This window comes from Sminthopsis crassicaudata, chromosome 3, assembly GCF_048593235.1.
Source record: "Sminthopsis crassicaudata isolate SCR6 chromosome 3, ASM4859323v1, whole genome shotgun sequence".
Classification (NCBI taxonomy): domain Eukaryota; kingdom Metazoa; phylum Chordata; class Mammalia; order Dasyuromorphia; family Dasyuridae; genus Sminthopsis; species Sminthopsis crassicaudata.
Window position 1 is genome coordinate 28,393,392 of NC_133619.1, and position 23,647 is coordinate 28,417,038.

The 23,647-nt window shown below is 37.0% G+C and overlaps 1 protein-coding gene across 1 annotated transcript; it reads right to left on the minus strand.

Annotated features, from left to right (window-relative positions):
* Window positions 1–7,967: 7,967 nt before the first annotated feature.
* RPL22L1 (ribosomal protein L22 like 1) lies at window positions 7,968–11,221 on the minus strand. Its single transcript, XM_074298185.1, has 4 exons — window positions 11,123–11,221; window positions 9,023–9,115; window positions 8,698–8,819; window positions 7,968–8,229 (listed from the first exon to the last, which is right to left on the minus strand). The coding sequence occupies exons 1-4, from the start codon at window positions 11,129–11,131 to the stop codon at window positions 8,085–8,087; spliced, it is 369 nt and encodes a 122-aa protein (XP_074154286.1). The 5' UTR covers window positions 11,132–11,221; the 3' UTR covers window positions 7,968–8,084.
* Between the last annotated feature and the right edge of the window lie 12,426 nt (window positions 11,222–23,647).

Sequence of the window (23,647 nt, forward strand, 5' to 3'; positions counted from 1 at the left end):
AGGAAGGGAAGGAGGGAGGGAGGGAGGGAGGGAGGGAGGAAGGAAGGAAGGAAGGAAGGAAGGAAGGAAAGAGGAGGGAAGAAGGGAGGGAGGAAGCAACAGAATGAAGGAGGGAGGGAGGGAGAAGGGGAGGAAGTATAGCAGGGAGAGAAGAGGAAGAAGAAAAGAAAACTAGAAGCTACAGTAAGCCACAACTTAACTTTATACCAATTAGAGCTATTAGATCTTCAAGCAGAGGCTAGATGACCAATTGTCAAATATGTTATGGTAGAGATTCCTTTCACATATGGGGTTGGATGAGATAACTGGCAGTGACTCTTACAAACTCATGTTTTGGGAGTGGGGTAACTAGGAGTGTCTAGGTGGTGCCATGATGCATAGTGCATGAGGAAGACTCATCTTCATGAGTTCAAATCTGGCCCCAGCCACTTACTAGGTGTATGACTCTGGGGAAGTCACTTAATTACACTTGCCTTAGTTTTCTTATTTAAAAATGAATTGGAGAAAGAAATGTCAAACCACTGAAGCATCTTTGCCAAGGAAACCCCAAATTGGGCCATGAAAAGTCAGATATGATTTAAAACAACTGAACAACTCCAACCAAGTTATTGCCTCAGGACACCAACACTCAGAAGCATACTTCCTTCTGGACTTCTGACCTGCCAGCTTTGCCCCATATTATCTTATGTCCAACAAGGTGGAAATGGCCAAATTTGAGTGGTGAGAACTAATTTTTTTTTAATGTTTGGAAGCTACAGCTGACTAATTCTTACTTCAATATAAAAAATACTGTCTTCTTTAATATCCATCTGGGTGCTTCAACCCATAATTCTTGACTAAAAATGTAATTAATAAAGGCCTCTTTCAGCTCTGAAATCACTTTTTACTCAGCATGGCAGGTGTGTGTGTGTGTGTGTGTGTGTGTGTGTGTGTGTGTGTGGCATTAATCACAATTATGCAAATATCTCAAGCTCCCATACAGTGTCTTTTCTATCAGCAGACCAAACAAAAAACACAAAGCAAATAGTAAAATATTTAATTTACAATAGTTTCACCACAGAATTAGAATAGAAAAGGAAAAAAAAAAGAAAAAGTAAAAATAACTAAGTAAATAAATAAATGAAAGAGTAGTCCACAAAGAGGTATCTCTCACAGACTCATTGGCCATCCAGAGAGAAAACACTTCCCTATAATTGATGGTACTAGAGTTGTGTAGTTGATGGAGTACTTCTCACAGTTCTGCCTCAAGGAAACAGCTACTTCTCACTACTGTTTATCTTAGCTGATACCTTAGTTGTCTCATCTTCAGAATTAAAAGTTTGCTCTAGATGATTTTATCTAGTTCTAAAATGCCAAGATTCAATAGATTTAGTTACTGAGCAATAAAATTATATTATCCATCTAATATATTCAAGGTAAAATATAAACTCCTTGAGGGAAGGGAGTGATGCATTTTTATCTTTGTATACTCAGCCCTTAGCATAGGTCTTGTACTTCATGAGTGCTTAATAAATGTTTATTAAAATTAACTGAAAGGGAGGACAATCAAGATGGTAGAGTGAAAGAAATCACCAGCTAAATGCTCCCAACATTCCCCTCTAAACAATTTAAAAATAATTCCTGAAGCATTTAAAAAGTTCAAGAGACACAGTTTCTGGGTAATTCAATCATTTTATTAATAAGACCAGCATGTTCATCAATAATAAGAAGTCAGTGGCCCTCTCAAATGCCAAAGGTCCCTCCTGAAATGGGCTCACAGTTTATATGCCCTTGGAAATGTAGGTGTTCTGAGGGTGGAAATCAACTCTGACTAGTTAACAAGTAATAAGAAAATTAATATTGCAATAAGTGTGGGCTCATTTTAAAGAGTATCTTTGGGTATATGACTTGGATCACACAAGTTTTGGCCAATGAGACTTATCAATTTCCATATCATCTGTCCAATAAAAGAGAGAATCCTTGTTTTCCCCAGACCTGAGTAAATACAGTGAGTAGGAATCTGCCCATTAGCCCAAATTTAGGATTTCTTTTACTAGATAAATCTTTTAGAAAGATTTCCTTCACTGGCTGATTTCTGGATGAGGAGGTAGAAAAAGATTAGTTAATTCAAGAGAGAAATAACATTCTCTCACTCCTCAAACCAAATTTTGGATTGGCAGAGCCAATAAAAGTTCAGAATGAAATATTTTTCCCTGCTTAAGGCAACTTAGAAGATTGATGGGAGAGGTCTGTGAGTGTGGCGAGATTGGCAGCCATCAATAGCATAAACTTCTATAGCGAGACTTAAAGGCAGTTGTGAGAATGCAGATGGCAGCAGCATATTCAGGAATTTTCAGTTCAGAGACCTTAAAGGGGTTAAACAACTGGTCAGAAATAAATTACAGGGGACCATTTTCTGGTACTGGGGGCAACTGGCACTGACTTGGCAACTTCATTGTTCATATAGAGTTTGGGGACACAGTTACAGAGAGGAGTCCTACTTGTGGCTGCAGGGGGGACCTGGTCACAGTTCCAAAGTCAGAAGTCTTGCCTTTGGCTGCAAGAGAGCAGTAGCCCTTCCTGAGTAAAGACCAGAGCATGGACCAGAAGAGCAGTGACCACATCTCTCCAGAGTCACATTCACCTTGAAAGTACCCAAAACTTGCAGATGCCCAGAACTAATTGAAAACAGCAATGTAAAAAAGCCTGAAGCTTGGCAGAGTGCCTCCCTACCCATAGGTGAACAAAGTCCAATTTTAATATAAAATTCAAAGTCAAGAAGTAGATTAGGAAAATGAGCAAACTACAACAACTAAAAAGAATATCGCCATAAAAATCAATTACAGTGACAGGGAAGACCAAGACATCAACACAAAAAGAAACAATAATGTAAAACCAGTTATAAGCAAAGTCTCAAAGAGAAATAGTAATTGGACCAAAACCCAACAAAATTCTTGGAATAGTTAAAGAAAACTATAAAAATGGCAGGGGGAAAATTGGGAAGAGAAATGAGAATAATGAAAGAAAATTGTAAAAAGAGAATTAACAGCTTATTCAAAGAGGTACAAAAAAATACTGAAGAAAATAATACTTAAAAAAAAAAAAACAATAACAAAATAACAACAACAGAATTAACCCACTGTAATAAACTAGTTCAAACCATTACAGAAAAAAATTGAAACTAAGCCCAAAGGGCTATCAAACTTCATATCCTTTGATCCAGCAATACCACTTCCAGTTCTGTATCCTAAAGAGATAAAAAAAAAAAGAGAAATGGACTTATATGTACAAAAATATTTATAACAGCTCTTTTTTTGTGGTAACTAAGAATTGAAAATTGAGGGATGCTCATCTACTAGAGAATGTTTGAACAAGATGTGACATAGGATTGTGATGAAATATTATTATGCTATAAGAAATGACAAGAAAGGGATTGATTTCAGGGAAAAAAAGATACAATAATCATGGCAAGACCAGAAAGAGAACTGATGAACTCTGAACACAAACTGAAGGAAAATTTTCTTGCTTTTTTAGCCTTATTTTTTTGTATTATGGCTAATAGAATGGTTTTGCATGATTTCACATGTTTAATTGATATCATTTTGCTTGCCTTCTCAGTGGGCAGGTGAGAGGTGAGAGGGAGGGAAGGGAAGAGAGAATTTGGAACTCAATTTAAAAAAAAGAATATTAAAAATGATATATTTAAAAATTAAGAGACTGGCTTTTTGTTGGTGGTAGGTTGTGGCTAAATTGACTTCTTAAAGTATATGATGAAATCAGTATTGTTATTTCAGCTGGTAAAACAAGGTGATCCAACCTCACACCAACCTTGATACTCTGTATAAGTAAGTAAGCCATCAGATATTGAATCAAGTTTTTATTCAGTATCATTTGTATTATTTGGAACCCATGAAACTTTTGATGAAAGGAAAATTCCAAAATAAACACTGGGTGTATAAAACAGAGGAAGGAGCCTGGAGCGGGGGAAATGCTGTCAAAACACATGATTTGGAACACTTAAGCACTGAACCCCTTCATCAGGAATGACATAAATATTTGTTGAATTAGCAAAAACGTGCCCAGTTTGATAAACAAAGAATTCAAATAGGAAAAAACCTATCATGATTAAATAAAAAGTAGTTCAGGGTTAATATACAGTGTTGAAAAAGGAAAGAGATTAAGGGTTTGATTAGAACATTTCATTTAGTTCTTTTTAGTTCTTTCCTCTCTTGGAAACTTAGAATCCTACAGCTATTTCGTTAGAGGGGACTAGAACAGAAGGAACAACTCTGGACAAGGTTGTTATTGCTCAGCTCATTTTCTTCCACTCTCAACACCTATATCCATCTGGTGACCAAGTCTTGCCAGTTTTTCTCCATAACATAACATCCCTGAGTCCTGTCCTGTTTCCTCCACTCTCCTGATGATCACATGATACCCTCTTCTGATCCCCCTACAGACACTTTTGTCTCTATCCCACACTAGTGGTTAATACTCCTCCCTCATCAATTAATTGCTTTGCATAAATTTTGTTTTTCATCTATTGTACATCTTCTAACCAACAATAGAATGTAAACTCCTTAAATAGAGTCCATTATGATATTTATTTTTGTATTACCAGCACCACGTTTGTACTTAGTCAATGCTTATTAGATTGAATTGACACAAAACCAACTTTTGTTTGACACTTATTGGGCAGAGAACTGATTAAACAAGAATTTTCTCTGATGCTTCCTAAGAATTGTACTTCCCAAATTCTGCTGCCAAGAGCTAGGATTAGCCAATGAATTTATTCCATATAATACATTTGTGTTTCTATTTTGTGGATGGGGAAATCAAGATAGCTAGATCATGAACCTTGCTGAATATAACCTATACTAACATACCAGGATCCTTCTCTCAATGCAATTTGGATTCCATGTCAGAATGATGAGACTATTTATTCAAGAAATTGAAAGCAATTTGTACCATTTCTTCTATAAAGCTATAAAATTTAATGTCAAGACCCTCATTTGAGGAGCAAAAGGTCACCTACATTAAAAGCAGTTAAAGGAGTCTAAAATGTCTTTTGTAGTCCAATCAAGGTATGAAATATTGAAATCTTTTTGAAAGAATTAGGTGGGAAATATCAAACTAAAATGCTTTGGCAGATTTTACCAGGCTATATTTATGGAATTAGGCCCTAGGAGTACAAATTAATTTCTGAACAGTTTGGTACACTTATATTAAATAGTTTGCAGAAAAGCTAAAAAGAAATATATTACATTTGGACATAGACTTTTAAAACTGACTAGATTATGCAACCTTTTATCATATTTTTACTTTCAGTTAATCATTTTTATGAATATCTTTGAAATAGGTTGTTTTTAAAATACCAGTGGTATGAATCATAGTCTTTCAAGTTAGTAAGGACACAAGAGGTCACCTTTTAATGAGTAATGAATATTAATTTGATGAATAATAAAATGAACCTCATTTTAAAGAAAAGGAATTTGAGGGCCAATGAGGATAAATAACTTGACAAGGGACACCATCAATAGCTGAGCTGGGATTTGGACTCAGGAGATCTGAGTACAAATCAAGGTCTCCTGGACATATGGAAGTAACAGTAAGATTTTCAATGGCCATGTTAAGAGGGCAGATAGACTGAAGGAGTTGAAAAGAAGAGGTACAGAGGTGGTAGACACTAGATGTAGAACATTGCCTATGTTATCAGTGAGTTAATATGTTGCTGAACTGCTTCCCTCCTCCCACTCCCTTTGTTGCAGGAGATCACTTGCTGGGAAGGGAGGATGGTGATATATTCAGAAATGGAGTTGATATACAAACTAGATACAATAACTTTATTTACTTGAGGAGGTAGTCTACAATGTTGCATTACACGGAAAGCTGAAGGCTGAAGATGGAAAGACATTGGATTGGATGATTTAAGAAAAAGTTATGTGACCTTGAAGGAAGTTATTTTCTCAACATACTAGGGACAAAAGGCAGATAGAAAAGACTAAGACAGTGAAGATAGGGAATGTCCTTCACAGAGAACAACTTTTACCTTTTTCCAATGGTTTCTTAGTGAAAAGAAAAAGAAAGATAACAATAGCTTGAAGTTATGAACTAGATTATTTAGGGTTGAGATTGAACCCTATTTGGAGGCTGGGGAAATTCAAGGGAAGGACTGAAAATTTATGAGAATGCTTAAGGAAAAGCTTTCTGGAAGACAAAAGAGGCAATCTAGGATAGAATCTGGAGTCAAGAAAAACCTGAGTTGAAATATAGTTTCAGATATACATTAGCTATGAGAACCTGGGTGAATCTCTTAACTCTGCTTAATTATGTTTCCTCATCTGTAAAATGAGCTAAAGGAAAAGGCAAATCACTCCAGTATTTTTGCTAAAAAAAAAATAACAAAAAAAACCCTCAAATGGGGTCATGAAGTCAATCATGACTGAACAGCAAACATTTTGTATGCATAGTAACTGACATGTTATTTCCTCCATTAGAATGGGAGATCTGATGTTGGGGACCATTTAATCTATTACCAGTGCTTAATACCTATGGTTTGAATTGTAAGTTCAGTCAGTTTCTAAACATGAAACTCAACTAGAAAACATTTCCAATTGAAAGGTTCTCAACTGTTAAGTACCATTTACATCTAATATGTATGACTGTCTTTGCCTTTTAGATATTCATTAGAGACAAAGGCTAGGAAATGATGTGGCTACTACCAGTCAATATTCAATTTTCAGAAGTTCACATCAAGTTATTAATTGGGAATAGTGTCCTCCTGGACACAAATCTATTGAGACTTCATTTTCTAAAAACCTAGTGATACATAGTGATATTTTCTAAGGAAAGTGTATTTTCATCTCCTTGACCCCAAAGTTTTAAAAATACCTTAGAAAAAAGGTATTTTTATTCTAATAAAGTGATTATTGGTTTTGGTGTTTTGTTTTGGCTTTTTGTGTGTATTCAAAGAATATACTCAGAAGGCAGTTTCCTTTTCTAGTTATCTCACAGGATAGAGTTCATATCCATTCATACAATTGCAAATATGACCACTGGCAACAAATGTCTACTTTATAAACATATACCTAAAATATTGGAAATAATAAGTGGACAAGTTACAGAAGCTTATGTCTAATTCAAGGGTGGTACAATGGATAGTGCCAGGTCTGGAGTCAGTAAGATTCATCTTCCTGAATTCAAATCAGGCTTCAGACACCAACTAAGTGACATTGGGCAAGATACTTAACCGCTATTGCCCTCAGTTTTTCATTTGCAAAAAAGTTGAAGAAAATGGCAAATCATTCCAATATATCCCAAGAAAACCCCAAATAGGGACTGAAAATGATTGAAAAACAATCTAAACTTTTAAAACATCCCTAGTAATATGTATTACCTACTTTGTGCCAGACACTGCTAAATCCTGGGGATAGAAAAAACCACCAAAGATAGTTATGCAAGCTTACAATCTAATGACATGTAAACAAATGTATACAAAAAAGCTATTACAGAATGAATAGTAAGAGAGGGAAGGCACTGGAATTAAGAAGAGTTGGGGTAAGTTTCCCATAGAAGGTGGGTTATTAGTTGGCACTTAATGGAAGTCAGGGAGGTCAATTGTTGGGAGTGTTAAAAGAGCATTCTAGGCCCCAGAGGTAGTCATAGAAAATTCCAGCCAAGATGGCACATTTTGTTCATGACCCACCAGGGGGCTGGTGTCACTGATCAGGAGTGTCAGGAAGTAAGGTGTGAGATTGGAAAGATGGGGAGTTAGGTTATGAAAGCTTTGAATGCCAAAGCATTTCTCTGTACTGTCATGTTGAGATTGCCAAGTGAATTGGTTTAGAATTATGTTCTCAGACATAAGATTAACTTACAGGGGAACAATTCTTCTGAAAGTTCTGCCTATAAGTAAATTAACGATGATCATAAATAAAAATCAAATGTAAAAGTATCATCTTACTCTTAAGACCTTTAAACACAAGAGATCATTTTTAACACTATTGTAAATTTTATTTGCCAATAAATTAAAGTGTCATATTTTATTCTTCTGAACACTTTTTAAAATTAAAATCCCTTAAGAAAGGGCTTGCTCAGCTTCCCATTTAATCTTCAGATTCAGAACCTTCCTCATCTTGACTAATCTGGAAATACCGAAGTTCGTAAGTCTCCTTGTCAGATGCAACCACACGAAGCCAATCACGAAGATTGTTCTTCTTAAGATACTTTTTGGTAAGATATTTTAAGTATCTGATAGGGAGAAAAAAAATTTATTATTAGCATCTTAAAAAATCCAACAGAATTGAAAATAATGTGGCCCATTATAATACAGGCCCCCAAGAACTTTTCAGATTGTAATTACTAGTGACTCTGGGAAAAGAGAATGAATTACTATGCTTTCACCTGAACATTCAAGAGTGTGTGTGTGTGTGTGTGTGTGTGTGTGTGTGTGTGTGTGTGTGTGTGTGTATACATACATATGCATGCATTAATCAAAAGACAAAAATTACTCATCTTGGAAGAGCCAAAAAAAGTTAGGCAATGTTCAAAACAACCTTAATGCTGGCAAAAAGGTTTTTTTCATATCCCTTACCCATTGTGAAACCATTTTAAGATGGGAATGACACACACCCATGGTAACTCCAAATTTGCAAAAAGTGCAACAGTTTTGCCTTAAGGGACATTAGATAAATTAAAGAAAACAAGGTATGTTCTTACCGTTTAGAGAACTGTTTCTCAGACACAACTGTGATCTTATTCTTGAAGCGTTCAATATGAACAACATTCCCTAGGTTCCCAGTTTTTCCATTGACTTTAACTTTCTCCTTCAAGAATTGCTCCTATTTTGAAAAATACAGAAAAAATACAACACTAGGGAAGGTAACCCTAGATATTCACTAGGGAAGGTACCCTAGGAATACAACTTAGGTTAAAATCAAATTAAATACATTTTTCTAATATAAAGCAGACACACAAAAAAATATGCAGCACATTTACTTACAGGTTAGCTACCCTCCAAGGATGAATATAAACTGTTACTTACAAAATTTCCAGAATCAAAGATTCCATCTTCAACTGGATGAGTAAGGTCAAGGTTAAACTTCCAAGTTGATCTCTTAGCCTTCTTATCTTTAGGCTTAAAAAAAAAAAAAAAAAAAAAAAAAAAAAAAAGCTTATAAGTTATTTTAATAGATGAGTCTATCTCCTATAAAATGCAATGGATTTAGTAAAAAACTGAAGAAAAAAATAGTCTGGAAATGTACCTTATCTTATACACTGTTCTGAAACAGTATATGCAGAACTTTGCCAAGAAATCATTTTAAATATATGATAGGGGAAAAATAATCCATTCATTATCCCATTGTGGATCCTTTCATAAACAAAACATCATTAAAGTACAGATTGCCACATTTGCTTAGATTTAGCAAGTATCCACATGAAAATATTTTTTTAAATCCACTGATTAAAGCTCTTTTTTTCCTAAACACAGGGAAAATAGCAAAAGTTCCCTTAGCAGTTAGGGAAAACGTTTTGAAGGTTCAGAAAATTCATTAAAAAATTTTTTTCTAACATTTGTAGCAAGTAGTTATCTAAAACTAATTACAGCTGCAAAATGGAGCCTTGCTATTTTCCTCAAATGTGATTTGAGATTTTTTAAAATTTAGAGATTGAATAAAAAGTTGTTTGCATGCCCTCTGGACATTATTGCTGAAGATTCATCTATTTCTATCCATAAATAAAGAAGTCTGTCTAGACTGGGCCTCTTAAGAGGAAAATTAGCTGGTGGGAAAGTGAACCTCACAGCAGGGGTGGGCTCTAAGGTCCCATAATGCTGGAAAGGCTGGTTAATCAGAAAGTTTTCAATATTACTTAAGACCATTATTGGCTGCTGACCTTTGGCCAGTCACTGAAAGTGGACAAGATTATCTTTCCTGAAAAAATTCTGACTACATCAAAATCAGATTCAGTCAGTACATGGCAGGTAAAGCCTTAGTTTTCCTTGGGGGGAGGGGGGGAGGGTTAGACTAAGTGGCTTCCAAGGTCCCTTACAGCTCCAAAGATACTCCAGAGTGAGCACAGAAGCCAGAGCACTGGGCTTGAGTTCAAATCTGGCCTCAGACAGATCTCACTAGCTGCATAACTCTGGGCAAATCGCTTTAACTATCTGCCTGTTTCATCAACTATAAAACTTAGGGAACCTAAGAACACTTCCTTCCCTCTCCCTTGGTCACTGTGAACATCAATAAAAACTGAGCACAAGCACCGGTATACATTAGGCTATACATCGTGCTTATTTCCTCCTTCACCTATAAGGGGACTCTCAGCTCCCAGAAGGGTGGTGAGCATCAAATGAGGTAATCATAAATGGGCTGGCAAAGAATCTGGCTGTCAAGCAGGAATAACGCATGCTTATTCCCTCCCTCACCTATAAAATGAGAGTAGGGTTGACTTCTCGAGAGTGGTCATGCGCAAAAAAGGGCCATTTTTAAGATGAATTTAGCTGACAGCTGGTACACAGTAGGTGCTATATAAATGCTTAACATGGAGATAACAGTATGGAGTCCCCTCCCCCCACTACTGTGAACATCAAAGTAAGGCTGTAACTGTCAATACTTGACACTAAGCCTGGTATACAGCAGGCGCAGTCTCGGAATTGGCTAAGTTAGTACAATTTTATAAAAGTATGAACGTGTGTAAATGACACAATTACTTAATGCGCAGGCAGTAGCGCGGTGAAACGCTTAAAGGCAGACCCCTTCATATGGAGGGTCATTCCGCTGGGGATAACTCAAACTGAAGTCCCGCGGACCCCTGCCCTCGGAACCTCGCCCCCCAACCCCCTCGGCCTCGGCAGTGGGGACCCTGAGGTCCGGTGCATGTGACGTGGCCCCTTCGGGATCAGCCCAGGGTGGGGGGGATGGGGCAGAAAGGTGTGGAGCCCGGTGCCGCCCCGGCCCTCGTGGGAGGAGGAGGGGACCGGAAGGGCCCAGTTAGACCCTGACACTCCGCGCCCCCCACACGCACACACACAGACACACGCACGCACACACGCGAACACCCTGAAGCTTCCTCGGACCCCCCCCAAGTTCCCAGGCTGCCTGTCATCTGAGCCGGCGCCGCCACCGCTGCCACCCCGGCTTACCGGCGCCATCTTGATCACACTACGCGGAAAGAGGAGGGCCGCGCCTGCGCGGTCTATATTTATAGCACTCCGTACGTCAAGGCACGCACTGAGTGACGCAAAGACTCTGTCGCCGGGAGGCCGAGGAGGCATAAGTTGGTAACCAAGGAGACGAGGGGCGTGGCCTTGAGTGGGAGGAGTCAGAGGTATCCTCCGCAGTAAAACCCGTTGTTCTTATTCTCTCCCGTAGCAAATCCTAGCATTTGAAGCTAGAAATGGAGGTTATGATCCCATTTTACAGATGAGGCAATCGAGACTGGAAGAGGTTAAGTGATTTTGTCCAAGAAGAAGCTCACATCTAGTGTACATCTTGGCTGCCATAATTTAGGGTCAGAAGTGGTATAGACCGAATGGGAGTGAAACTTAGGCTTATAGAAGAAGGCAGCACTTTGTAAGTGGATAATCAGTCACGCAAAATATCTCTTTTCTTTCACATTGTCGGCAACTCGTTGGGGTGACGAAGACAAACACGTGATTTTGCAGGCACTGGCTCCGAGCTTCAATATTCAGGGGCTCGGTTTGTTGTGCCACAGTTCTCTTTTATTGTCCTGACTCAGTTTCCCTAACTGTCCTGACTCAGTTTCCCTAACTGTCCTGACTCAATTTCCTTAATTGTCTTGACTCAGTTTCCCTAACTGTCCTGACTCAGTTTCCCTAATTGTCCAGCCTCGGTTTCCCTGAATTGTTCTGCCTCAGTTTCTAATTGTTCTGCTCAATCCCGCAACACGAGCCCTCCATCCTAATCGGGATGATCCAGATAAGGAGAAAGACCTTCTGTCTCAGACATCATCAGAACGTTGGGTGCCGGTCCCGATTCTGTCAGCCCAATTTATCAGATGCCCGGAGCGTCTCCCTCCTCCCAGTCAGAAGCGGGTCCATAGTCCGGTTCCGCTCTCAGCACCCTGACTCCCCCCTGCCTCTGTCTACCCTCTGAATCTGAGCCACGTGTATGTGTCATTGAGAACTCACAGGGGGGGCTGGATTCTTGGAGACAAAGTCTCATTCAGCCCTGGGACCAAACCAGGGATCCATTTGGTCCCAGCAAATCTCTCCCTTTCAAATAATGTAGTAAATACTCTCTAATCTCTATCTCGTCTCAGTTTCTCCATTATTACAAGTTTGTCCGCTGGTCAAATAAGGGGGCAGCAGAGTACAATGGCTAGAATTCTAGAAAACCAGGGTCAGAGAGCTTGGAGTCACCAACGCCCAAATTCCATCATCCCCAAGCCTCTAACAGTCTGAATTCTACAGTCTTCCCTCTGTTATTTTTTCAATCATTTCCATGTGTTGCCTGTACCATTAGAATGTAAGATCCTGGAGGGCAAGAATGCCTTTTGTCTCTCTGTCTCCAGCATGTGGGATGGAGGAGAAAATGAGGCTGGTGACTTACTTTAAATTCAATTCACTGGCACATCTTGGAGTCACCTTCCCCATATCATGATCCTCTTCAAGAAAGGACAAGCTACAACCTCTGTGAACAGAGCTGTCTTCCTAAGTACCTGAATTGTACATTTTTCTTTCTTCTTTGTTTCATCTTTCTTTCCTTCTCTCCCTTCCTCCCTCCCCTCCTTTCTCCCTCCCTTCCCTCCTTTTTCCTTTCCCTCCCTCCCCTCCCTCCTTCCTTCCTTCCTCCCTCCTCTCCTTTCTCCCTCCCTTCCCTCCTTTTTCCTTTCCCTCCCTCCCCTCCCTCCTTCCTTCCTTCCTTCCTTCCTTCCTTCCTTCCTTCCTTCCTTCCTTCCTTCCTTCCCTCCTTCCTTCCCTCCTTCCTTCCTTCCTTCCTTCCTTCCCTCCTTCCTTCCTTCCTTCCCTCCCTCCCTTCCTTCCTTCCTTCCTTCCTTCCTTCCTTCCTTCCCTCCTTCCTTCCTTCCTTCCTTCCTTCCTTCCTTCCCTCCTTCCTTCCTTCCTTCCCTCCTTCCTTCCTTCCTTCCTTCCTTCCTTCCTTCCCTCCTTCCCTCCTTCCTTCCTTCCTTCCCTCCTTCCTTCCTTCCTTCCCTCCTTCCTTCCCTCCTTCCTTCCTTCCTTCCTTCCTTCCTTCCCTCCTTCCTTCCTTCCTTCCTTCCCTCCCTCCCTCCCTCCCTCCCTTCCTTCCTTCCTTCCTTGCTTCCTTCCTTCCTTCCTTCCTTCCTTCCTTCCTTCCTTCCTTCCTTCCTTCCTTCCTTCCTTCCTTCCTTCCTTCCTTCCTTCCCTCCTTCCTTCCTTCCTCCTTTCTCTTTCCCCTCCCTCTTTCATTCTCCATATTCTCCATAGGGTATCATCCCCTTTGCATAGCCATCTCATTTAAATCCAATTCACTTGCATTTCATGGCATCATCTCTGCTGTCACAGTCCTCCTCCAGAATAAAGAATAGTTCCTGGAACATAGGAGATGCATAATAAATAAACTTTGTCTGATTGAATTGTTTTGATCTTAGGTAAGTCATTTAATTTGGGGGAGGGCAGTGGAGGCTGAACTGAGTGGCCTCCAGACTCCCCTTATCATTCTATAGCTTTTATGTGCAGTAGATAAGTCAAGGTGATTAAATTTAAATCTTTTCCTGGACATTTATTTGCTGTATCACTAGGCACTTAACCTATTACCTGATGTTAAACCTTACCTGGATGAAAAACTTAATCTTTCTTTGATTCAATTCTTTCATGTGTAAAAGGGAATAATAGCACCTACACCACAGGGTTATTAGGAGATTCAGTTGAATTAATAAGTTTTCAAACCTTAAGAAAAGCTAAAAAAAAAAAAAAAAGTGCTACTAGCAGCAGCAGCAGCATAATATTGGTTGGAAAAAGACACTCATGTTCTCATGTCTCTGTCACTTTCTAATTGTAAATTTCTAAAACTCTAATAATTATAAACTTTAGTCATAGTCTTTTCATCTGTGTTTCACAGTGAACTGGGACTAAGATAAGTCACCTGATTTCCATCCAGAAGGCCAAGAAATCACTGACTTGAGACATAATACAGAACCTAGTGTGCTATAGAAAATCTTGAAATTCTGCCTAACTTTCTAACTTAAGCTAATTTCAACTAAGGTGAATTTAAGGACAGAAATCTAAAGAGAGGCAGAGGTTTTTATACCTCCTAAACTATTGACTGTTTTTTTTTTTGTTTGTTTGTTTTTTGTTTTTTAATTTGAGGCTTTTCTGTGGAGAAGTGATAACTGGGTTATTTTCTTATGCTGTCACTAGGGATGATAGAAACTAGCAGCATAGGCAATAAGATGGGATTGCTTTTTGGAGCTTGAAGTCAGAGAATCTGGCTTCAGTTACTTGTTACTTTTGTGTGATTTTGAACAAATTCTTTAGCATTCAGTTTCCTCAACTGTAAAGTTTGGATATACAATTAAATAACCTCTAAGTTTCCTTCAAGAACCAGACTTTGAGATCCTTGCTGTTGGTAGCCTCCCTATGTCACAGATGAAGTTGTTTAAACAAGGGAGACCTAAAAGCAATTTAAGAAGGATTTCCAAATAAAAATTTCCACCCTGCAAGATTCTTGTTTACATCAAAAGGCAGGAACTTCTAAAGATGCTCAAATCAAGCACAACTTGTCTGAACATTCTCTTTCAAAACTAAAATGTATCATTTATAGAAGAGAGGGTATGCTTACAGCATCACAGATTCATTTGGAGTTAATTTGGGAAAGGCAATGTCTATTAGCTAAATTTTATAGTATGGATTATCATTTTCATTAGAAAGTTGGAAATTAATAATAACCACATTAATGTATCTATTTGTTAGCAAATTTGATCTTTTCAATATTCCTTTGATGTGAATGAATTCAGGAAGACTTGAAATTTCAGAAATCATCTTTAATACATTCTAGCTGTGTACCATTGAACAAATAACTTCTGTACACTTAAAGTTCTTCATGATAAAATGAGGATAATATCTATGATCCACAGGATAGTTGGTTTTTCAATACTATAGTTTATGAGCCCCCAGTGGTGTGTTCCTTCTATCTCATGATAGGTATTAGTCAACCAGAATTAAAAAGCTTTTAAAAAGGGTTATTTATTAAGAGTAGGATAAGAACAATTGGTATAAAGCATTCCCCCAAAAGTCTGTGACAGTCTCTCACCAATAGACCATACAGAGTCCAGGAGTAAGTGGGGTGAAAACATGTGTGGCTAAGGGTTGCCTGCTTGCCAGAAATCCTTACTTCTCTTTATAGTGGTACTAATAAAGTACTCCTTAGACATTGTGTAATATTTTTACTAAACTCCTGAGAGAGCTGTGAAACTAACTTTTCTAGTATGCCTGGGGTTGTCATCATCTGAATGGTCTTAGATGATGCTAGTAATCTGATAAAAATTGCAAATCCTCTGATACTTTCAATTTCATAAGGACATCTTGCAACCAAATAGAGGAAGAAGACTATAGTCCCATACTATTCCAACTTTAGTCATTATCTATTGACCTCTTTCTGGTTCATCAGTTTTTCTCTCTAGTTTACAATAACTAAAGTTATTTAAGTAAGAAAAATCTACTTGAGAAACTGCATCTTTATTCTTCCTTTTGCTCTTTTCTTCTCCATTAGATAGCTGATTGTGTGGAACACAAATTAATCTCTGGGAAGCCCATTGATGGGGCTACATATAAAGCTATCTGATTTAAGATCTTGTAGAATACATCTGAAGAGGTTTTCCTCTGAAAATTCCAGCTAAATTTTAGTTTGAATCATACCCCAAAGATTTGTTTAGGAAAGGGTGGAGAGGAAGAAATGATCTCTCAATAGCAAATCTCTTTTAGTATAGAAATTTCATCTCTTTTGGGGTTTTGAGTATTAAATTTGAATTCCCACTTCTATAGAGGGAAAAGTAACAGATCAAATGTGAAAGGCACACTTGATGCCCTCAGATTGACAAGAGATCTCAAATCCTATGATTAGATCTAGAAAGCATATTAGAGATAAATCCAATTCTAAAAACAGGATTAGATTTGAAGTCAGAGGACATGAACTGAAATCCTAGCTTTGCTACCAGTATGACTTTGGGAAAGTCAATTAACTTTCTGAAGCATACTTCCCCCATCTGCAAAATAATGAGATTGAAAAGGATGATCAAAAGTTTAATTTCAGCTCTAAATGTTTGAGCCTCTTATCTCTCCCTTCCCCCATTTTGCAGATGAAGAAAGTGAACTCCACACAAGGAAAATGACTTAGTTCAAGGTCACATAGCTAGGAGATTCCAGGGTTGTGTTTTTTCTAAGATCCTCTGACTTAAAATCCAGGCTCTTTGGGGACAATAGTTCCATTACAGCGCAGTGCTTACAAGCTTGTAAAATGCCTCAAGGACTTTGCTGTCAGCAGATATTAATTAGAGCACCTTCCTCAGGCACTAATTTCATTAGTCTGAAGCAGTTTCTCTAATCAGTGTGAGCTTCAGGAGACATTGCATGGAGACTTCCCAAACCCACACCTGGACATTTGCCTTTTATTTGTCCCTTCATTTACCCACTGAACTCAGAATGTGCTAAATTTGAGACAATTACTAAATGAATAAATACCTTTTTTTGGATTGGTTGTATTCAGTAGGCCATTGTATTCTATCACTTAATAAGAAGACAAGATCTTAATTCTGACCATAACATTTAATTGTATAAAAACATTTTTTTACTTGGTTCTGTAATTTTTTTTTTTTTGTCTCAGATTGACCTACTTATTTCTTGGCCCTCCAATTCTCTTGCCTGGGATGTACACTTCCTTAACTCCACTCCCTAGAATTCTTCTTTCAATTTAAAGCTCTGTTCATGCATTTTCTTTTTTGGGAAACCTTTTTTGATCCCCATAGTTGTTTCACATAGTGGAGAAAATCCTCAACTTGAAGTCAGGAAAATCTGGATTCAAAATCTCACCCATGACAAGGTGTGACCTTGGGCAAGTCACAGTCTTATTTTCTTCATCTATAAAATGGGGATAATAATAGCACTATTTCAGAGAGTTGTACTGCTCAGGTAACAAGTGTCATGCACTGTGCAAACTCTAAAGCTCTATATTGCTTACTTATTATTCAGACTTATCTGTTTACATGTTGAATTCCAGAATGTAAGCTACTTAAGGACAGCAGTTTAGTATTAAGATATTAAGTGGTTACACACCTGTCAGATTGGCTAAGATGACAGGAACAAATAATGATGAATGTTGGAGGGGATGCGGGAAAACTGGGACACTGATACATTGTTGGTGGAGTTGTGAAAGAATCCAGCCATTCTGGAGAGCAATTTGGAACTATGCCCAAAAAGTTATCAAACTGTGCATACCCTTTGACCCAGCATTGCTGTTATTGGGCTTATATCCCAAAGAAATACTAAAGAGCGGAAAGAGACCTGTATGTGCCAAAATGTTTGTGGCAGCTCTTTTTGTTGTAGCTAGAAACTGGAAGATGAATGGATGCCCATCAGTTGGAGAATGGTTGGGTAAATTATGGTATATGAAGGTTATGGAATATTATTGCGACCAGCAGGAGGAATATAGAGAGGCTTGGAGAGACTTACCTCAACTGATGCTGAGTGAAATGAACAGAACCAGAAGATCACTATACACTTCAACAACAATACTGTATGAGGATATATTCTGATGGAAGTGGATATCTTCAACATAGAGAAGAGCTAATCCAATGCCAATTGACCAATGATGGACAGAATCAGCCACACCCAGGAAAGGAACACTGGGAAGTGAATGTAAATTGTTAGCACTAATGTCTGTCTGCCCAGGTTACATGTACCTTCGGAATCTAATGCTTATTGTGCAACAAGAAAGTGGTATTTACACACATGTATTATATCTAGGTTATATTGTAACACATGTAAAATGTATGGGATTGCCTGTCATGGGGGGGAGGGAGTAGAGGGAAGGGGGGGATAATTTGGAAAAATGAATACAAGGGATAATATTATTTAAAAAAATATAATAACAAAAGATATTAAGTGGTTAATAAATTCTGACTCTTGATTGGATTGCATTTAATATATTTCTTCCCTATTTTTTCCTTTTCCTTTCAAATTAAAAATGATTCTGCCTAATAATTTTTCTCATTCACAAAACATTCAGTTAATCAATGATTTAACAAATACTTATTGCATTCAACTCTGATCCTCATGAGGCCATATGTCATAATGTCAGATATATCATAGAGAGGGAAAATGGCAAAAGGGCTACCATGAGGGAATTTCAAGTTCTGGGGGACTAAAGGTACTTTTGAGTACTGTGTGAACCTCTATTTAAACAAAGAGGAAAAAAAAGGTATCATCCTTTTGGACAAATGACTAGGGAGACAAGAAATCACTTCTCTTTTACTCTACCAATCCAAATGCATTTACTGAAAACTAGGACTTTATTAGCAGCTGTGAAGAATACAACAGAAGAATAAGATGTAGTCTTCTTTTGCAAGGACTTTATGCTATTTTAGGGAGATGAAAATAACATAGGAAATAGAATAAAATAGAATGCTAACTTACACAGAAATTACAAATACAAATCAATTCTGAGATGGAGGGAGGAGTTTGGGCTGAATATCAATTCACTAGACAAAGCATAACTTGAACAGGTCATTGAAGCCAAATTAGGAAGGATTGTAAAAACAGTCTGAGGAAGAATCATATCAAATTTCCAGGATCAAAAAAAAAATTTTAAGTGAATTCAAACTAGTGAAGAAGATATGAAAGGACTTATTGAGACCTATTTTGCCCAACTGCTTGCCATGAAAAATAATGATTTAAATGAATGTTTACAAAAAAGGATTTATCCCAACTAAGAAAAAAAGAAATGTAATAAGTCATAAGTGACTCCTAAAGGGGAAAACAAACCCAGCAAATTTTATCAAATATTTAAATAATTAATTCTAACATGATTAACTGAAAAAAGAAAAAAAAGAAAAAAAAAAAAAGGGAACTTGCCAAAGTCCTCTTATGATACAAATAAAACCAGGGAGAGTCAAAACAGAGAAAGAAAACTGTAAACCAATATCCCTAATGAATATTGATGCAAATATTTTAAATAAAATATTATCAAAGAAACTTTAGAAACAATAATATATCATGTTAATAACAAAAAATAACAAAAACCATGATTATATCAATAGAATCAGAAAAAGATTTTGGCAAGATACAACATTCTTCTTAAAAACACTCTAGAGGGGCAGCTAGTTGCTATAGTGGATAGAATACCAGCCCTAAAGTCAGGAGGACCTGAGTTCAAATGTGACCTCAGACACTTAACACTTACTTCCTAGCTGTATAACCCTGGGCAAGTCACTTAACCCCAGTTGCCTCAGGAAAAAAAAAAAAAAAAAGACAAGCAAAAAAAGAAAAATCACTCTAGAGAATGAGAATAAATGAATTTTTCTTTAATATAAGTAGTATCTATTTAAAACCAAAAGCCAGAATTATTTTAAATTGGGATAAGCTTAAAGCCTTTCCTTTAAGAATTAGGGTAAAACAAAAATGTTCACTCTCAACCTTTACTATTCATTCAATGTAGTGATAGAAATTCCATTTATAATGATGAGACATGAAAAAGAAATTTAGGAAATACACATAAGAGACAAGTGATGTGATAGGATTGACTAAGAGAATTACCTTAAAAAAAATTTAACAATTTCAACACGGGACACAAAATAAATCCTTTAGATCATTAACCTCTCTGAATATTATCAACAATATCCTGTAGGAAGAGAGAAAAGCCACTTAAAATTACTATATAAAGTACAAGGTAATTGGGAGACTGCTTACCAAGAAATACACAGAAATTAAATGAAAAACTACAAAATGTTATTTACATAAATTTTAAAAACCAGAACAACTAATTGGAGAAATATTAATTACTCATGAGTAGGCTGAGCCAATATAATAAAAATAAAAATGCAAACTAAATTCATTGACTTATTCGATACTATGTCACTCAAACTTAGAATTACTTTGTAGAACTAGAATAAAAACAATTTATTTAAAGAAAGCTATTAAGGGGAGAAAGTGGGAAGGAAGAATTTCTAGCAATATCAGATCTCCTTCTACATTACAAAAACCATAATCATCAAAACAATTTGTTATTGGATAAGAAATAGAGAGGTTGATAAGTACAACAGATAAGATATATAATTTACAGAATCAAATGAGCACAGTGTTCTAGTGTGTGATAAAACCAAAGATCTGACTTATAGGAGTACAACCTAACTTTTGAACAAAAGTTATTGGGAAAGGTGGAGAGCGGTCTGGTAGAAATTAGACATAAATTATATCCTACATTATCATCATTTACTAAGGAAAGCTTCATGACAACACAACAGACATAAAAAGTGACATTATACACACAGAGAAGCAAGAAAGGAATTGGATCTATGCAGAGAAAAAAAAATTATAATGAAATGAGATAGAGTTATGAAGGTAAAGTGGACAATTTGCCTAAATTAAAATTTTTGCAAAGAAAACCAATAAAACTAAAATGAGATGAGAAACAAATAGAGAAAAACATCTTTACAGAAATGAATTTTTAAGTTATATAGGGAATCGATTCAAATTTCTAAGAATAAGGGCTATCTGCAGGCCCTGTGTCAAGCATAGGCTCATGAGGGGAAAAGGCACCAGATTGGGAATGTTTGTAGTACTAATTAATGGATTATTCTGGCTGGAAGAGAGTTCCATTTGGGAAGTTGGAAAGGAAGGTAGAGACCAGATTGAACTTTTGTAGGTAAGGGGATTATTGAACGATACTTTAGGGAGATTAGTTCTTGAAGCCACCACATACACACAAAAGAGCTATTAATAAAAATTGTACATATGGGTCCTTTTCCTTTTCCTTTGATCTCTTTGGGATGTGGACCTAGTATAGCTGTCAAAGGGTATGATAGTCCTTTGGGCTTAACTCTGAATTGTTTTGCAGAGTGGTTGAATCAGTTTATTCCTCCACTAGCAGTCTACTTTCTCATATGTCTCCCAGCATCTGGCTTTTCTGATAGGTATGAGGTGATACCTCAGAGTTGCTTTAATTTGCATTTCTCTAATCAATTGATTTAAAGCATTTTAAAAAGATAGCTTTGATTTCTTCTTCTGAAAACTGCCTTTTCATATCCTTTGACCATTTATCAATTGGGAAATGACTCTTATTTTTTATAAAGCTGACTACTTCCTATATATTTGAGAAATGAGGTTTTTAGCAGAAAAATTTACTTAAAAAAAACTTGATTATACTTCATTGTCTGGAGTACCTCTTAGCAAAATACAGGTCTGTTCTTTGCTTTTGCTTTGTCTGAGATGATTGCTACTTCTGCATTTTTATTTCTGCTGAAGCACGATAGATGCTGCTCTAGTCCTTTATTTTAACTCTATATGTGTCCTTTGTTTCAAGTGTGTAGTTTATTGTTGGATTCTGGTTTCTAACCCATCTGCCTCCATTTGATGGTGAGCTCATTCCATTCACATTCATGATTATGATTACTATGTACTTCTTTCCATTCTATTTTCCTGTTTTTTTCTTTCTTCCTTTCCACCCTTTTTCTTACCTCCCTCTCTCTTCTCTCATCTTTCCTATAAAGGTTGGCTTTTGACTTCCTCCCTGTTATAATTCTCTGTTTCTTATTCCCATTCTTCTCATATTTTCCTATTGGATAAGTAGATTTCTATAGCCAGCTGAGTGTTTATAAAAATTCTTTTCTCTTTAAACCAATTTTGATGAAAGCAAGATTGTAGTACTATCTACCACCCTTCCCCCATTTCCCCTTCACCATAAGAGCTCTTCTTTGTGTGCTTCTTTTATGTGAGAAAAATTTCCTCATTTTATCTCCCCTTCTCATCTACCAATGCACTCCTCTTTTCTTACCCCTTCATTTTTTTTGGAGATAACTCCAACATAATCAATTCACACCCAAGTCCATCCTCGTTGCTTTTGAAGACTCCTTCCAGCTGCCCTAATAGTGACAAAACTCTTAGAAGTAACATGCTATCATTTTCCCATATAGGAACTGGCTTTATTGAGCCTCTTATGCTTACTTACTCTTTCATGTTTATCATTTATGCTCCTCTTGAGCCTTGTGTTTGTCCAAATTTTCTATCCGGCATTGGTCTTTTCATCAGGAATGCTTGAAAGTCCTTTATTTCATTAAATATTCATTTTCCTCTCTGAAAGATCATGCTGTTTTGCTGGATAGGTAGGTGCTGCTTTGGCCAGAAACCCTGAGGTTTTTCCCCTCCCAGATTTATTTATTTTTAGTTTTCTTTTTTGACTAGACTAAGAGAATCCCAGAAAATTACCTAAAAAAACATTTAACAATTTCAACAGTTACAGGATACAAAATAAATCCTTTTGAATTATTAACATCTCTGAATATTACCAACAATATCCTGCAGGAAGGGAGAAAAGCCACTTAAAATTTCTACAGAAAGTACAAGGTAATTGGGAGGCTGCTTACCAAGAAATACACAGAAACTAGATGAAAAACCATAAAATGTTATTTACATAAATTAAAATTTATGCAAGAGGAGATTTTTTACCACAGTTGCTACCCAGTTTTAATCACTGAATGAGTGCAGCTTCAGTCAAACTGAGACCTATTGAAGACCTTAGCTTAAAAAGGCCAAAGTCTCTCATTGAAGCTAGGGTGATCTCCTGATCTGCATCTTGCCATTGGACCCCAATAGTTCTGGAGGGGAAACTGAAACAGGTGACCTTGCCCAGATCTCCCTCATTTAAATCAAATCCATTTGCATATCACAGCATCGCCCCTTTGATGTCTTGGTCCTCTTCAAGAATGGAGTTCAAACAACATTTTTAATTGTAATCCTATTGCCATTGCCTTTGCCTTTCAGAATATCATATGAGAAGCCCTCCATTCTTGTAACATGGAAGTTGCTAAATCTTGTATAATCCTGACTTTTAAAAAATCATGGCTCTTAGGTAGTCCAATACTTAAATTTCACTCCTTAATCTGTTTTTCAGGTCAGTTGTTTTTCTAATTAAGTATTTAACATTTTCTTCTATTTTTTCATTCTTTTGACTTTGTTTGATTGTTTCTGGAATTATTTTCTTCAGTGAGCTTTTGTACCACCTTTTCCATTTGACCTGCTCTGCATGTGAAGGAGTTCCTTTCTGCCATGAATTTTTGGGCCTCTTTTACCATTAGGGTAATTCTTCTTTCTTTCTTTTTTTTTAATGGTATTATTTTCTTCATTATTATTTTTGGATCTCTACCAAAATGTTAATTATCTTATAATTTTCTTATATCACTCTCATTTCTTTCTGCAAATCTTCCTCTACTGCTTTTATTTTTTTTCCAGGAATTCTTGTTGGGCTTGGATCCATTTAGTACTTTTGAGATTTTGCTTGTATTTGTTTTCACATTATCTGAGTTCATTCAAGTCCTAGTCTTCCTGTCATGGTAGAAGATCTTTATGGTCAAGTTCTTTTTTTGTTGTTTGCTCATTTTCCTAGTCTATTCTTGACTTTGAATTTTATATTAAAATTGGGGTCTGCTCATCTGGGGGTGGGGAGGCACTATTCCAAGC

Excerpts from the sequence above, each read along its gene's own strand:
- RPL22L1 (XM_074298185.1), bottom strand. Across the intron at positions 8,820-9,022 it reads TCTTTGATTCTGGAAATTTT|GAGCAATTCTTGAAGGAGAA; the intron begins GTAAGTAACAGT and ends TTTTCAAAATAG. Across the intron at positions 8,230-8,697 it reads GAGAAACAGTTCTCTAAACG|ATACTTAAAATATCTTACCA; the intron begins GTAAGAACATAC and ends TCTCCCTATCAG.